This window comes from Dipodomys spectabilis, unplaced genomic scaffold, assembly GCF_019054845.1.
Source record: "Dipodomys spectabilis isolate Male_0828 unplaced genomic scaffold, ASM1905484v1 ptg000375l, whole genome shotgun sequence".
Lineage (NCBI taxonomy): Eukaryota > Metazoa > Chordata > Mammalia > Rodentia > Heteromyidae > Dipodomys > Dipodomys spectabilis.
This window is the reverse complement of record NW_024871052.1, coordinates 1,092,156-1,108,161: the sequence shown is the minus strand read 5'-3', so window position 1 is coordinate 1,108,161 and position 16,006 is coordinate 1,092,156. Positions and strand designations below refer to the sequence as shown.

The window sequence follows — 16,006 nt, the reverse complement described above, 5'->3', positions numbered from 1 at the left end:
CCTAGCTACTCAGGAGGCTACCATGTGAGGATCGTAGTTCAAAGCCAGCCTGGGCAGAAAAGTCCATAAGATTCAAATCTCCAGTTAGCCACCAGAAAACTGAAAGTGGCACTTTGGCTCAAACTTGTACAGCACTAGCCTTGAGCAAAAGAACTCAGGGACCACCGCCACCACCACCACCAACAAAAGCTTAGGTTTGCAGCTTGGTCCCACCACACAAAGCTGCATGACCAAAAGCAAGTTACCTGGGCCTCTGTTTACCCATGAGGATATTTAACAGTATTGATCTCCCAGGGCAGTGATATGGACAGGAGAAACAGTATAGGTAAATCACAGAACACAGCAGCAGGAACTCACAGGAAGCCACTGAGCGATGGAGTCACTAAGGATTTTTTCCTTTTGGTAGACTTGTCCTTGCAGGTATACATACATGTGAAGGTATAGATAGATCTTGGCTTTACCCACTTACTGCTTACTGCCTGGGTACCATGCCTAGGCGAGTCATTTAGCTTCAGCTTGGGACACGGTCCAATTCTGAGCCACAGTCCCCTCCTGCCAGGGGACACCTGGTCATAGCTGTACACAGCATGACACATAAAGCTGCAAATTGTCCCTCACGTACTACTGAGAGGACTCATTAACAGAAATAAGGTTCAATTTCTGTAAAACTTAGAGCATCTAAGGAAAGACACATTTCCTTGCTCTGAAATAGTAGTATACTAGTAGTTTATCATGAGGTAATCAACTATTTTGTATCTGAGTATAAGGAACAGCCTTTCAAAGAGTTTGTACAGGTTACATGTTGTCTTTCCTGACTACCTCTGGATCTACCACAGCATCAGGAGTTTCAAGGCTCAGTAAGTTCCTGCTTATCAACTCTAAAAGAGAAACAGAAACTGTAAACAGGCAGGAGACCAGCCTTATTACACATAAAAGAGGAGCTAGGTCTATTATAAAATTGTCACCTGGCCAGGCACTGGTGGCTGTGATACCTATAATCCTAGCTATTCAGGAGGCTGAGATCTGAGGATTGTGGTTCAACGCCAACCCAGGCAGGAAAGTCTGTGAGATTCTTACCTCCAGTGAACAACTAAAAAGCTGGAAGTGGAGCTGAGGCTCAAGTGATAGGGTACCACCAGCCTTGAGCACAAAAGCTAAGGGGCAGTACCCAGGCCCTGAGTTCAAGACATAGTACTGGCATTGGCACACACAAAAAAACTATGATCTGAAATTCTTATTTCTGCCTTCTATCTAGAACCATAGTGTCATTCTCACTATTTACCAAAATATATCTTCATGTTTCAAACTGGATTGTTCAAACTATCAGATCGTGTTCAAGTAGTATAAGCAAGAACAGGAAATTCTCATGAGAATCTTTATATTTCTTTTTGTAATACTAGTTAAAACACCAGTTTGAATTTTCTTTTATCCATTCAGTAGTTCAGCAAATGCATGATTCTTCTAACGTGACTCAGGTTGGAAGTCAGCAGTCCACCGGAAAGTACAGCCGTAGTTTCTTGGATGAAGGATGGAAATTCCTCGTTGCTCCTCTTTCTCCCCTAGGTCCATTCCTACTCCACGTGTTCCTGCTCTTGTCCCGGAATCAACCATCGAATGCTCTCGGTTCGGATGGTAGCATACATAATAAAACTAATTAAAAAGAATAGGGAAAACACAAGCAACCAGTCCACAGTTTTTATCAAAGTGCTGGGAAGAGGGCCTATTTGGTCTGCTTGAGTTACCACCACATTTTTCTTGGCTTCTATACCTGAAAGAAAAATCAATTGTTTCCATTTAGAGAGAAAACATACCCACCTCAGATTTGTCACAAGTCTGATGTGTGGTATGCAAAATGACATGCAATCCTAAAATAAACACCACGCTCGTCTAACTAGGTTGGATCTCACCTGCTTGTCAGCATAATTTGTGACTTGCTTTTCTCCCCACCACATCAAAGGGTCAGGAATCCATTCGGCTGTTCAAAGCTACAACTCAAGAATTTCTGTGAGCTCATCAGAGCTTTCTTTCTTGGAGACTTGCCTTTTGTTCTCTTGAGAGCAAAGTTCAGCAAGATAACCCATAAAGTTACTCTCTGGAATAGTGGGCTAAGTGATTTTAAATTCTCAGTGCTTTATATCAGTTATTCAAAGACCTATTGGGACAACCAGCCACCCTCAGGATCGGGGGTCACCAAATATGCTGAAGGCTCCAAGTTCTTGTCTATGCTCTGGGTTTTCCTGGACCATTAAACATAAGGGCTTCCTCTCCCCCATCCCAATCAGAAATCCAAGCTTGGTAATCCCACCCACTTCATGGTAGCCCTCTCTCCCCAACGGTCTAACTTGGCTCTGAGCTCTTCAGTATAAAGTGATTCCATGGGGCTTAGTCTATATGGGAAGCGTGTTCTGACGGGCCCGGCTTCCTGTGAGCATGCTTCAGGAAGAACTGGGCTGTCACAGTGGACGCAAGAAAGGCTCCAGAGCAGCAGAGTGCTCCAGGAGAAAAAGTAGCCATTTACCATGCTCCAGTTTTTGTTTTTGAGGGTTTTTTTTTGTTATTTTTTGTCAGTCATGGGGCTTGAACTCGGCACTGAACCTCAGCTCATCAGCTCAGGGTGAGCACTCTACCACTTAAGCCACAGAGCCACTTTCAGTTTTCTGATGGTTTTATTGGAGATAAGAGTCTCAAGGACTTTCCTGCCCAGGCTGGCTGTGAATAAACCATAATCCTCAGATCTCAGCCTCTTGAGTAGCTTAGGGTTACAGGCGTGAGCCACCAGCGCATGGCTGACACTCCAGTTTTTACAGAGTAAATAAGGTCCTAAGTACTGGCAAACATGAAGGAATTAAAATAACATCTGCAAATGGACTGATAACAGAGCACTACAATGAAACAGAACAAAGCAACTATACCCAACAGGGCGGAAGCATCCCTCAAGCACAGTCCAAAGAATACACTCTACATGTCTCCAGCTACAGGAAGCTCAGCATGGGCAACGCTAGGCTAAGAGTCAAGACTGGTTATCTTGAAGTTAGAAAAGCAGGAAGTAGAGCTGTGGCTCAAGTGGTATAACACTAGCCTTGGAAAAAAAAGCTCAGGGAGAGCACCCAGGCCCTGGGTTCAAGTCCCAGGACTGGCAAAAAAAAAAAAAAGGTACCTATAGGTAAAGTGCATGGTATATGAATTTTGTTAAAATTTCTTTTTTTTTTTTTTTTGGGTCCGGTCGTGGGGCCTGAACTGTGGGCCTGGGCGCTGTCCCTCAGCTCTTCAGCTCAAGGCTAGCGCTCTACCACTTGAGCCACAGCGCCACTTCCGGCTTTTTTCTTTTTGCTTATGTGGTGCTGAGGAATGGAACCCAGGGCCTCATGCATGCAAGGCAAGCGCTCTACCACTGAGCCACCTTCCCAGCCCCTTGTTAAAATTTCTTGATCACATTACACTTGCCATTATCAGGGAGACATTTAACAAGATCATAACAGTTTAGAAAACAGTTTTTTAGCACGAAGGATGACGGAAGCGGTGACTAATCAAGATGCGTTGTACACATAAACTGACATCGTGAATGGAAACTGGTTGAAGAGAACAAAGTTTTAGCCATGCCTATAATCCTACTCAGGAGGCTGAGATCTAGGGATCGTGGTTTGAGGTCAGCTGGGGCAAAAATTTCACTGACTCCTTCTCAACCAATAGCTGGGCATGGCAGTGCATGCCTGTCATCCAAATTATGGTGGGAGGCATAAAGGGGATCACGGTTCAGGTGCCAGGGCCTAGGCAGAAACTGAAACCATCTACATACAACAGCGCAAAAAGGGATGGGAGCATGAGTCGAGTGATAGAGCTCCTGAGTAGAAAACACAAGGCCCTGAAGGTCAAGCCCCAGTCCTTTCTTTTTTCTTTTTTTTTGTTGGTCATGGGGCCTGAACTCTGGGCCTGGGCGCTGTCCCTCAGCTCTTCAGCTCAAGGCTAGCGCTCTACCACTTGAGCCACAGCACCACTTCCAGCCTTTTCTGCTTATGTGGTGCTGAGGAATCGAACCCAGGGCCTCATTCATGCAAGGCAAGTGCTCTACCACTGAGCCACCTTCCCAGCCCGAGCCACCTTCCCAGCCCAAATCCCAGTACTATTTTAGAAAGTCAACTCTGTATCTTCTTCTCAGCACATTATTTATTTATACATACCTGTCTGATTAAAGATGAATACTTTCAGTGTTTCCAGCGTTCGGTCTGTATGATTAAATCTAGCCATTGGTTTAGCTCCTTGAAATAACAAAATGTTAGGGACAGCCACGGTGCCAAATCTGGTAGAAAGGCTGTAAAAGAAGTCCGTGAAAACCCACGTTGACCACAGATATCTTACAATTACCATGTCAGAATGGCTGGAAATCAGGAGAAAGGATCGGTTTCATGTGACCTATGGAGGTTTCTTTTCTGATAGTCAAACTTTGAGCACTTTGCTTTCCTGACCTTCCTTATTTCTTATGGAGTTACTCGTGACCCAAGTATTCCACTGTGTTGAGTTTCTAACTGTCAAAACAACTCAGGCCAGAACATTCTAATTCATGATCAAAGCACACTGTGTCTATTCTCCTAACAGAAGAAATGCCAAACTCCAGAATGGCCAGCCTTCAAAGAAGATCGACTTATGCTAGCAATTCATTGGGTGAAAGGAGGCAAGGGAATATAGAACCTGACATGCACGCCAGGAAGTTCACCATTTGGGCAGGAAGATGCACAACAGTCTTAGATCATAGTTAGGGCAATACAAAACATCTGAACAAAGTTCCCTGTGACTTATGTCTGTGGATCTTTGAAAAGGTTAAGCCAGGCATGGTGTCGTGGACTAATGGGGTCGTGGCTACTTGGGGTGCTGAGGCAGGAGCAGCACCCGAGCCTCAGCTCTTAATGCCAACCTGAGCAGCACAGTGAGACTCCCCTTGTTACCCACCTCCCCCCGCTCAAAAAAAGAGAAAAGACAAAAGCCCAGTGAACAGTGCAGAAGACATGTAAAACAAGAATATTTGTCCGCTGAGAAGGTGGCTCAGTGGTAGAGCGCTTGCTTTGCATGCATGAGGCCCTGGGTTCGATTCCTCAGCACCACATAAGCAGAAAAAAAAAAGCCGGAAGTGGTGCTGTGGCTCAAGTGGTAGAGTGCTAGCCTTGAACTGAAGAGCTGAGGGACAGTGCCCAGGCCCAGAGTTCAGGCCCCCCAAAAAAAAGTATTTGTCACTTTTAGGGCCAAAATCATCCACTAACTTATTAAATGTCTATATGGGACATGGAAGAAAGAACAAATGTAAATAAGAACAGAGAAGCTGGGTGCTGGTGGCTCACACCTGTCATCCTAGCTACTCAGGAGGCTGAGATCTAAGGATCACAGTTCAAAGCCAGCCCAGGCAGGAAACGCCATGAGACTCTTATCTCCAGTGAACCACCAGAAAACCAGAAGTGGAACTGTGGCTCAAGTGGTAGAGCACTCATCTTGAGCTAAGAGCTCAGGGACAGCGCCCAGGCCCAGAGTTCAAGCCCTACAACCGACCAAAAAAAAAAAAAGAAGAGGAGACCCAACCCCAAGGAAAGATACCTGCTGTGCCGAGACGCATCCAGTGCCAAGAAGTGAAGGGTTGGAAATGCCCGGGGCAGAGAATTAAAATGAGGGGCCAAACTGGCTGAGAAGCGGCACCAGGGGGTGTAGAACAAGACCAGGGTGCAGTCGCTACCATTTGGGTTCAGGAAGTCCATAAGATCCTGGGGTAGAAGGAAGAAGCAACTGTTAAAGTGAATGTTAAAGCCAGGCGCTTGGGGCTCACACCTATAATCCTAGCTACCCAGGAGGCTGAGATCTGAGGATCATGGTTCAAAGCCAGCCTGGACAGGAACGTCCGTGAAGACTCTCATCTCCAATGAACTACTCAGAAAATGCTAGAAGTGGTGCTGTGGCTCCAGTGGTAGAGTGCTGACCTTGAGCTGAAGAGCTCAGGGATAGCGCCCTGGCCCAGAGTTCAAGCCCCATGACCAACCAAAAACAAAAAAAAAGAACGTTAAATGTGCACACATTGTGGAAAGCCACTCCCACAGGAAGAGAAAATGCATGATAAAGGCTCGACAACTCTGCCATTTTGACCCATCAGCATAAAAGTATGGACAAGGTAAGAACTCCTGGCCTGCCTGACAATACTCTTATCTGCCATAATCCACTGTACATCTCATATGTCAACAGTTGGGGGGGGGGGTCTTTGTCCCCTTCTAGGCACTGGTGTTGGGCGGCCTCAGCCTGAGGTGAGGTCTAGAGGGAGGCCTTGGGTCATGGGGGAGGGGGAAGTTGCTGTTGAAGGACTGCGATGGGCCCCCTGATCTCCAGGTTCTCCTTTGGCTTCCTTTCCTGGTCCCGGGGACATGAGGTCAGCCTCACTACAGGCCCAAAAGGGATGCACCACCTCGCCATGTCCTGAGGTCTCCAACATGTGGAACTTAAACTTCTCTCTTTTTTTACGGTTGATTACCTCAGGCATTTTGTTGCAGTAGCACATGAAACCATCTCAAGTGGTGTTTGGCGCATTATGCTTCCCAAACTATCACCAAGCGGGCAGCAGCTAGGCACCAAGCAGCCAGGTGAGTGTATGCGGCCAAAGGTCAGTACACTTAAGGTGTGCGGTCCCTGAAACCAGCTATCCAAACCGTTACTGGCCGTCCCAGCGGAGACACAGCTGGCAAAGCCAGCCTCCGTGAGCAAGGCCCACGGTCCCCAGACACCCTGCAGGCGACAGGAATGCAGGCTGACCCCTGCCCCTGAAGGAGCCCTCTGGGAATTCCAGAACTTCCTGTGAGATCACCGTCCAGCTACCTGCAAACCCACGGCTGGGTCTGATGGCTGGGTTTGGAGCAGTGGTCTCAATTCTCACTCTAGAACAAACCCGGCTCCTTCAGAGGAAGCGGAAACTCGTCATCTATCCAGCTTATTTTCCAGAGGCACAACTAGTATAAGTAATGCCACATTGTAATTTTTAATTGAATTGTTTTTCATCTGAATTGTTAATTCAGATAGGGAGGTCTCACCAGGCTGCCCAGCCTGGTCTTGAACTCATAGGTTCAAAGAATCCTCTAGCCTCAACCTCCCCAGCTGAGGACAGGGCTGAAGATGTAGCTCAATTGGCAGCGTTCTCGCCTGACAAGGAGCTGGGACTGCGCATGCCCACCACAGCTCTATTCCATGACTTCTGTGCTGCCTCTGTAATAACTACCTCCTTTGAAACAAAAAGGGTCCGTGTGTTTATAGCCGTGCACATGCTATGCAGGTCACTGTCAGGAACCCTGATGCTAAGATTGGCCCAGGGAGCATTAGCTGCTAGCTTCCTGCGGCCTAGCTGCTCCCAAGTGGCCCAGGCAGGCCTGGAGCCCCTGGTCCTCCAGCCTGGCTCCGGTGTGCTGGGACTGCAGTCATGCAGGACCACACCCGGCTTCTAGAAAGCACGGTGGACAGTAGCTGTATCCCCTTTTTCTGTAAGCACCCTGGGGAGCCCAGCCGTTTTCACTGGGGCAGCCCTCAGGGCCACCCCTGGCAGCACCCTCATTCGCTGAGAGGGTTATTGGGGTGAGAGGATGAATGTGGAATTGGGGGGCTGGAAGAAGTAAGAGTAATACGGAGGTGCTCAAGGAGGATAGGAGTATTACTGGGTTGCTGGAGAATAGTATTCTTGGGGTACTAGAGGAGAATGGAAGTCGTATTGGGGTGCTGGAGGATGATAGTACTATGGGTGACAGGATGATGAGAGTATCAGGGTGCTGGAGGCGGGTGAAGGTATTATCGGGATGCTGGAGGGTGGGAGCACTATCAGGGTACTGGAGGGGGGTGAGAGCATCTCAGGGTGCAGGAGGGGGTGGGAGCGTCTGGGGCGCGGGAGGGGGTGGGAGCGTCTGGGGCGCGGGAGGGGGTGGGAGTCCGGGCGCGGGAAGGGGGGGGGAGTGTCTGGGGGTGCGGGAGGGGGGTGGGAACGTCTGGGGGTGCGGGAGAGGGTGGGAGCGTCTGGGGGTGGGGAGGGGGAGGGGGGCGTCCGGGGTGCAGGAGGGGCGGAGGGGGGTCCGGGCGCTGGGGGGAGGGGCGGGGGGGCGTCCGGGGGGGCGTCCGGGTGGGGAGGGGGGCGGAGGGGGGGCGTCGGGCGCGCACCCACCTGGGAGGCGTTGAGGATCCTCAGGGCGGCGCCCTGGGGCCCCGCGCCCGCCGTGGCGTTGCTCTCCTCGCAGTTCACCTTGGGCGCCTTGAGGCTGTCGGTGGTGTTGGCGTCGTCGGGGGCGGCGGGCTGCGGCTCGGGCTCGGGCGGCTCGGGCTCGTCCTCGTCCCGGTCCCCCCCGGTCCCGGTCCCGGTCGGCCCCGGCCGCGCCCAGCGAGAAGAGCCGCTCCCGGGCGCTGCACCGCGCGGCCGGGGCGCCCGCGCCGCAGGTGCCCGCGGGGTCCCCCGCGCCCGCCGGCCACGCGCCGTCCCGGTCCCCTGCAACTGCAAGGCGCCGCGGGTAACGCTCCCGAGGGCAGAGAGGGGCTCCCCGAGGGCCACCCCCATGGTCCAGCCCCGAGACAGACGGATGGATCCCCCAAGACGTAGCACAGCGAGCCGGGCGGGCGGCTCAGGCCCGCCGCCCCAGCTCCGCAGGAGGCTGAGAGCCAGGATCGCGGTTCACAGCCAGCCCCGGCAGGAGAGGCCCTGAGACTCTGATCTCCAAGGAACCACCAGAAAACCAGAAGTGGCGCCGTGGCCCAAGTGGTAGAGCGCTCGCCCTGAGCTGAAGAGCTGAGGGACAGCGCCCAGGCCCCGAGTTCAAGCCCCACGACCGACGGAAACAAAAAAGGAAACTAACACCTACTGCACAGAACTTAAACTAAGAGGCTGGCGCCGGTGGCTCACACCTGTCATCCTAGCTACTCAGGAGGCTGAGGATCGAACATTCTAAACCAGCCCAGAAAGAGAAATCTTTGAGACTCCAGGAAAACAAGCCAGAGTGGAGGCGCGTGGCTCAATTGAGCTCAACTGGCCAGAAGCCTCGAGTGAGAAAGTTAAGCGACAACACCCTGAGTTCAAGTCCCAATACAAGCATGTGCACACACGTACACACACACAGAGACTAACTGAGATGATGCTCACAGCTGGGCATCTGTGGTTTATGGGCATAATCCCAGCGACTCAGGAAGCAGCACAGTCAGAAGCCAGTTCAGGCAGACAAACCACGAGACCCATCACCGAGTAACCAAGAGAAAAGCCACAAGCAGAGCCAAGCACAGTTGCTCCTGTAATTCTAGCTACGCAGGAGGCTGAGACCTGAGGACTGGGGTTGGAAGCCAGCCTGTCTAGGAGAGTCTGTGAGATTCTCCTAATTAACCACCAAAAAAGAAAGAAAAAGAGCCAGAAGTGGAGTTAAGGCTCACGTGGCAGAGTACTAGCATTGAGCAAAAAAGCCAAGGGACAGGGGCCCAGACCTGGAGTTGAAGCCTCAGTATACACTCACTCACACACACACACTCACTCACTCACACACGCTTGCACAGAACACCTTAGGCTCAGTTCCCCGCTTTCACTGACAGCCGTGTTACCTCTCATCCTGGCCCACACTCAGAAGTCTGCCACTCTGGGGCGGTGGGGAGGGAAGGGACGGTAGGGGGGAAACAAAAGGAGGGGGCAGCCGTGCTGACAGGACAGGAACTCACTGCCTGACTCATGTTAACTGTGAGCCCCCCCCCTTACAATAAAAAATGTCAAAAAAGAGAAATCTGCCACGCTGCCTCTCCCTGTCGCAGCCCAGGGAAAGGAGAGAGGACCTAGCAATTTCTATGAAGGTCTGGACTTTCACAGGGGAGTAGGGGGGGGGGGGGAGGAAGGGGAGGAGGAAGACAGGGGGGAGAGGTGGAGGAGGAGGAGGGGGAGGACAAGGGGGAGAGGAGGGAGGGGGAGGAGAGGAGGAAGGGGAGGACAAGGGGGAGAGGAGGGAGGGAGGGGGAGGAGGAGGAAGGGGAGGACAAAGGAGAGAGGAGGAGGGGAGGGGGGAGGAGGAGGAAGGGGGAGGATAAGGGGGAGAGGAGGGAGGGGGAGGAGGAGGGAAGACAAGGGAGAGAGGAGGAGGGAGGGGGGAGGAGGAGGAAGGGGAGGATAAGGGGGAGAGGAGGGAGGGGGAGGAGGAGGAAGAGGTCGAGAGCAGGAGGAACAGGGGAGCAAGAGGGGGAGGAGGAGGGGGAGGAGGAAGACGGGGGAGAAGTGAAGGAGGAGGAGGGGGAGGACAAGGGGGAGAGGAGGGAGGGAGGAGGAGGAGGGAGAGAGCAGGAGGAACAGGGGAGCAAGAGGGGGAGGAGGAGGGGGAGGAGGAAGACAGGGGGGGAGAAGTGAAGGAGAGGAGGGGGAGGACAAGGGGAGAGGAGGGAGGGAGGAGGAGGAGGAGGAGGGAGAGAGCAGGAGGAACAGGGGAGCAAGAGGGGGAGGAGGAGGAGGACAAGGGAGAGAGGAGGGAGGGAGGGGGGAGGAGGGGGGGAGGGGGGGAGGGAGGGGGAGGGAAGAGGGCGGGGCGAGGGCTCGGGCCCGGGAGGCCGGCCAGGCCCACCGAGGCGGCTCATCCTGGGGCATCATCTGTGCGACGCTCCGGGCCGCTGACCAGGCCGCAGAGCAGGACGACGGCCGCCCCGCGGCGCCCCGCACGCGAGGCCGGGCCAGGAGCGGCGGGACGGGGAGAGCGCAGGCCCCGCGGCCCCCGGCCTCCCCCCCGGCCCCGGCCCCGCAGCCCCGGCCGCACTCACCCTCCAGGCCGCGGGCAGGAAGCCCCAGCACCCACAGCAGCACCTGCCACCCGCAGAAAAAGCCTCATGGCGCGGGACGGCCGGCGGCCGGGGACACCGCTCCCTCGCCACCGCCACCAGCCCGCAGCCGAGCCGCGAGCCGCGCGCCGCGCACCGCGCACCGCGGCCGGACCGGGTCGCGCTGGCGACGCGGAGGGGGCGGGGACCGGGCGAGGCCGAGAGCGCAGGCGCGGCTCCCGCCGCCATCTTGGCACCTGGCGGTCGCCCGTGGGCGCCATCTTGGAGTCGGGCGGAAGGTTTCCTGGCCAACGGCCTGACCCGGGTCTGGACGCTGTCCCTTAGCCTTTCCGCTCCGTGCTAGCGCCGCCTCTGGCTGCCCAGGCTGGCCTCGAACCTGGATCCTCAGGTCTACTGAGCTTCTGGGGGGGTTAGGCCCACAGGCCGTGACCCCGCCCAGGGTTCTCACCCCGCACCGGGATCAGGCGTGTGCGGACTTTTAACTGCTGTGAACTGATGACACCCCAAAGTACGGCATGCTGGGGACCTAGAACCAACCCCGCGGAAAGGCCTCTTGGAAGCTGCCCCGGCCAGGGCAGTCCTGCCCTGTGTAATAATAATAGGTCAGGAGACAGAGCCGAGGGCCCGCGCAGCCCCCCTCGGGATAGCTGGCTGGGAGCTGAGCTATTAGGAGTGTTAATTCTGGGCTTGGTGGTAGTGATCGCCTAGCAGGCAGGACGCTCTGGAGTCCTCAGTACCACAGACACAGAAAAAGGCATTAGTGCAGCTGCGGCTCAAGTGGTAGAGCGCTAACCTTGACCAAAGGCAGCTCAGGGACAGCGCCCAGGCCCTGAGTTCAAGCCCCAGGACTGGCAAAAAAAAAAATAACAAGTTAATTCTATGATGTCTATCATGGGAACCCTTCCATGTTTTGTACATTTCAATGACTGAAGCTGTCCCGACATTTGACAAGACAATTGTCAGACGTCATTAACGATACCCCACGGATACTTCTTACTGTGGAGTAAGTGGGTTCAGGAGAATCTGAGACAGGGAGAGACATGGATGAAAGAGCCCACAATTCTAGTTTATCACTACTGTCATCACCCCCATTACATAATAGCAAACCTTCGGGGGTACAGCTCAGTGGTAGAGCATTTGATTGCATAATAGCAAACCTTCCTCCTCTCTCCCACACTCTCCCATCTGATTGCAATGGTCCTGGAGAGCCAATAGCACAGAGCAGTAAGGGATTATTGTTTTTTTTCATCTATGAAAAGGAGGATGAGTTGACAAATCTGGACACTCCAACCTAGACACTATGTGGCCACTATTCACTCCCCACGGTGGTGTTTTAGCAGTGTGATTTGATAGATACACTTATAGATGTTTAGTTCTTGTCTTTAAATCAGCACTGTCTAAACAAACAACTCTCTAATTCCATAAATCCACATTTGACTGTCTGACCACCAGGTGGCGCACACACTGGTTTTCAGGGAGATTTGAAGAGTTCAGGTTGTCCCTGTTTCTAACAGGTTTTTGGTGTTTTGGTTTTTTTTGTAGGTTCTGGGCTTGAACTCTGGGCCTGGGTGCTGTCCTTCAGCTCTTCAGCTCAAGGCTAGGGCCCTACCATGTGAGCCACAGCGCCACTTCCAGCTTTTTTCTACTTATGTGGTGCTGAGGAATCAAACCCAGGGCCTCATTTGTGTGAGGCAAGCGCTCTACCACTAAGCCAACTTTCCAGCCCTCTGACAGGTTTTTTTTAAGAAACAGGAAAACACAAAGTTGACTTTTTTTCTTTTTTCTTTTTTGCCAGTTGCAGGGCTTGAACTCAGGGCCTACGCACTGTCCCCAAAAGTTCCTTTTTACTCAAGGATAACTAACATTCTACCACTTGAGCCACAGCACCACTTCCAGATTTTTCTGTTTATGTGGTATTGAGGAATGGAACCCAGGGCTTCACACATGCTAGGCAAGCAGTCTACCACTAAGCACCTTCCCAGCCTTGACATGATTCTTTTGCTGTAATGAATATCTGTCCATAGGTATGGCCTGGAATTATTCACAGGAGGCTCATTGGAATTGGAATTGTTAGGCACACCCACATACCTTCATTCCTGATGCTAAATTTGCCAACCTGGGGTCCAGTTGTGGGGCTTAAACTCAAGGCCTGGGAGCTGTCCCTGAGCCTTTTCAAAGCTAGCATTCAGTCACTTTGAGCCACAACTCTACTTTCAGTTTCTTGTTTTTGGGGTTTTTTTTTTGCCAGTCGCAGGGGCCTGAATTCTGCCCGGGCGCTCTCCCTCAGCAATTCAGCTCAAGGCTAGCACTCTACCACTTGAGCCACAGTGCCACTTCTGGCTTTTTCTGCTTATGTGGTACTGAGGAATCAAACCCAGGGCTTCAGGCATGTAAGACAAGCACTCTACCACTGAGCCACCTTCCCAGCCCCTATTTTGTTTTCTTGTGGTTAATTGGAGATGAATCTCACAGACTTCCCTGCTCCAGGTGGCTTTCCTGCCCGTGATCCTCAGATCTCAGCCTCCTGAGTAGCTAGAATTACAGGCGTCAAACACTGGCACCCTACTAGCCTAGATTTTTTTTAATCTGAAGATTCTTGTTCAACTCTCACAGAAGGTGGTAGCTAGTATTTATCTCACTGTAAGTCTCTGTGTCAAACTATTTTCCAAGATGGCCACAGCAATCTCCCTTCCCCCAACACACACACATTAATCCCACACACAGTTCTAAATGTAATTTTGTACTACCCGTACATCAATAGAGATCCTTTCTTTTTTTTTTTTTTTTTTGGTCAGTCATGGGGCTTGACTCTGGGCCTGGGCGCTGTCCCTCAGCTCTTCAGCTCAAGGCAAGCACTCTACCACTTGAGCTACAGCCCCTCTTCCAGTTTTCTGGTGGTTCATTGGAGATAAGAGTTTGACAGCTTTTCCTGCCCAGGCTGGCTTTGAAAACCACGATCCTCAGATCTCAGCCTTCTGAGTAGCTAGGATGACAGGCGTGAGCCACCAGCACCCAGCTACGAGTTCCTCCCTTTGAATGTAGGTGGGCCCATAGTCTTCCCTCAGTCCAAAGAATGTGACAGAAATGACCATGTGTAACTTCTCAGGCAACACAGCGTCCGTCCTAATCTTTTGCTGGAGGGTTTGCATTGACGTCCCAAACCTATGCCAACGACAGTCCTTGCTACTACAAAGCTAGCACAGAGCTGCCCTGAATAGTGCCCACATGAAGAATTTACTCCAAGACCTGGTCTTTTTTTTTTTCTTGCCATTTGTGGGACTTGAACTCATGGCATGGGCTGTCCCTGATCTCTTGCTCAAGGCTAGCGCTCTACACTTTGAGCCATCCTTCCTGCTTTTGAGTGGTTCATTGGATGTAAGAGTCTCTCGTGGAATTTTCTGCCCGTGCTGGCTTGGAACCATGATCCTCAGATCTCAGCCTCCTGAGTAGCTAGGATGACAGGCGTGAGCCACCAGTACCCAGTGTCTTAAAATAGGAGCCACTAATTTCACACTACCTATATGGGTCAGGAGTGGCTTAGCGAGGTGGTTCTTGCTCAGCAAGCTAGCTAGGGCACATACAAGCAACTATGACACAAGCACCGTGGCAGCCGTTCTATGAAAAACCTCTTCCTCGGGTTGACAGGGAAGAGACAAAGCCAGATGATTACAGCAGATGCTCCAAACATACCAGGTAACAACTAAAGGCCTTCAGGTGCTTGTGGGAATAACTGCCTAAGGCATGCAGAGCCAACACTGCAAATAACATGCATGCACTAAACAGGTGACAAATAGTGCAATTAAAAGTTAGAACAGTTTAAAGCAGCACCCCACAGATATCACTCAAGAGAATAAAAGGCATGAGAAGGTTGTTAGGAAGCAGCAGTGAACACAGTTACTACAGGATTCCTTCTCTTTATCAGGACAAGAGCAACCTGATCTTCACAAGGAGAAATTAAGCTGGCCACCAGTGGTTCATGCCTGTCATCCTAGCTACTTAGGAGGCTGAGAGCTGAGGATCACAGTTCAAAGCCAGCCCGGGCAGGAAAGTCCGTGAGACTCTGATCTCCAATAAACCACCAGAAAACTGGAAGTGGCACAGTGGCTCAAGTAGTAGAGTGCTAGCCTTGAGCTGAAGAGCTGAGGGACAGCACTCAGGCCCAGAGTTCAAGACCCATGGCTGACAAAAAAAAAAAAAAAAAAGAGATGCTCTTGTAAGAAATGGACAAGGCCAGGTGCTGGTGGCTCATGCCTGTAATCCTAACTCAAGAGGCTAAGATAGGAAAATCATAGTTTGAAGCTCAGATAAGTCCAAGACTCTTATTTCCAATAAAGCAGCAAAAAGAAGTAAAGCTGTGGCTCAAGTGGTAGAGCACCAGCCTTGAGCAAAAAGCCAAGCAAAGGAACTCCAGTCCCAGTTCTAGCCTAGTACTGGGAACAAAAGGAGAGGGGGGAGATGTAAATATAAAAAAGGGAGTTCCTGGGCTGGGAAGATGGCTCAGTGGTAGAGCGCTTGCCTTGCATGCCTGAGGCCCTGGGTTCGATTCCTCAGCACCACATAAGCAAAAAGAAAAAAGCTGGAAGTGGCGCTGTGGCTCAAGTGGTAGAGCGCTAGCCTTGAGCTGAAGAGCTGAGGGACAGCGCCCAGGCCCAGAGTTCAGGCCCCACGACCGGACCCAAAAAAAAAAAAAAAAGGGAGTTCCTAAAAAATTACTTTTTTTTAACGCCAGGAAGAAAAAGAGCCTCAATAAGCCATGTATCTTTTGTTTTACAATCTGAAATTTCTCTATCACGAAGTTCTTAAAATTATAAAAACACTGTATTGGAGGCGTTGCTCAAGTGAAAGAACACAAGGCAGGACAAGAGAGCCCAGTGGGAGCATAAAGCTCTGAGATCCAGCCCCAGTACCATCTTACAAATAAGATAAAGTATGAGCCAACTATATCTGAATTGTTAAGCCAAAGAGGGCATATTGAAGTTCAGATGTAAGCCTTAGAAGCATATTAGCCTACAGTATGTATCTTTAATAATGGAAATAAAGGGTTGGGAATATGGTTCAGTGATAAGAGTACTTCCCTCACATGCATGAAGCCCTGGATTCAATTCCTCAGTACCAAAAAAAGCCAGAAGTGGTGCTGTGGCTCAAGTAGTAGAGTGCTAGCCTTGAGCAAAAGAAGCTCTTGGACAGTGGCTAGGCCCTGAGTTCAAGCTCCAGGACTGGC

At 51.6% G+C, this 16,006-nt stretch overlaps 1 protein-coding gene across 1 annotated transcript; it reads right to left on the bottom strand.

Annotated features, from left to right (window-relative positions):
- Positions 1–1,361: 1,361 nt before the first annotated feature.
- On the bottom strand, positions 1,362–11,045 carry Txndc15 (thioredoxin domain containing 15). The gene is given in 6 exon segments (XM_042667120.1): positions 1,362–1,768; positions 4,179–4,309; positions 5,581–5,744; positions 8,165–8,344; positions 8,346–8,488; positions 10,922–11,045. Coding segments are annotated over 6 exon segments (939 nt in total). The 3' UTR covers positions 1,362–1,571.
- Positions 11,046–16,006: the final 4,961 nt, after the last annotated feature.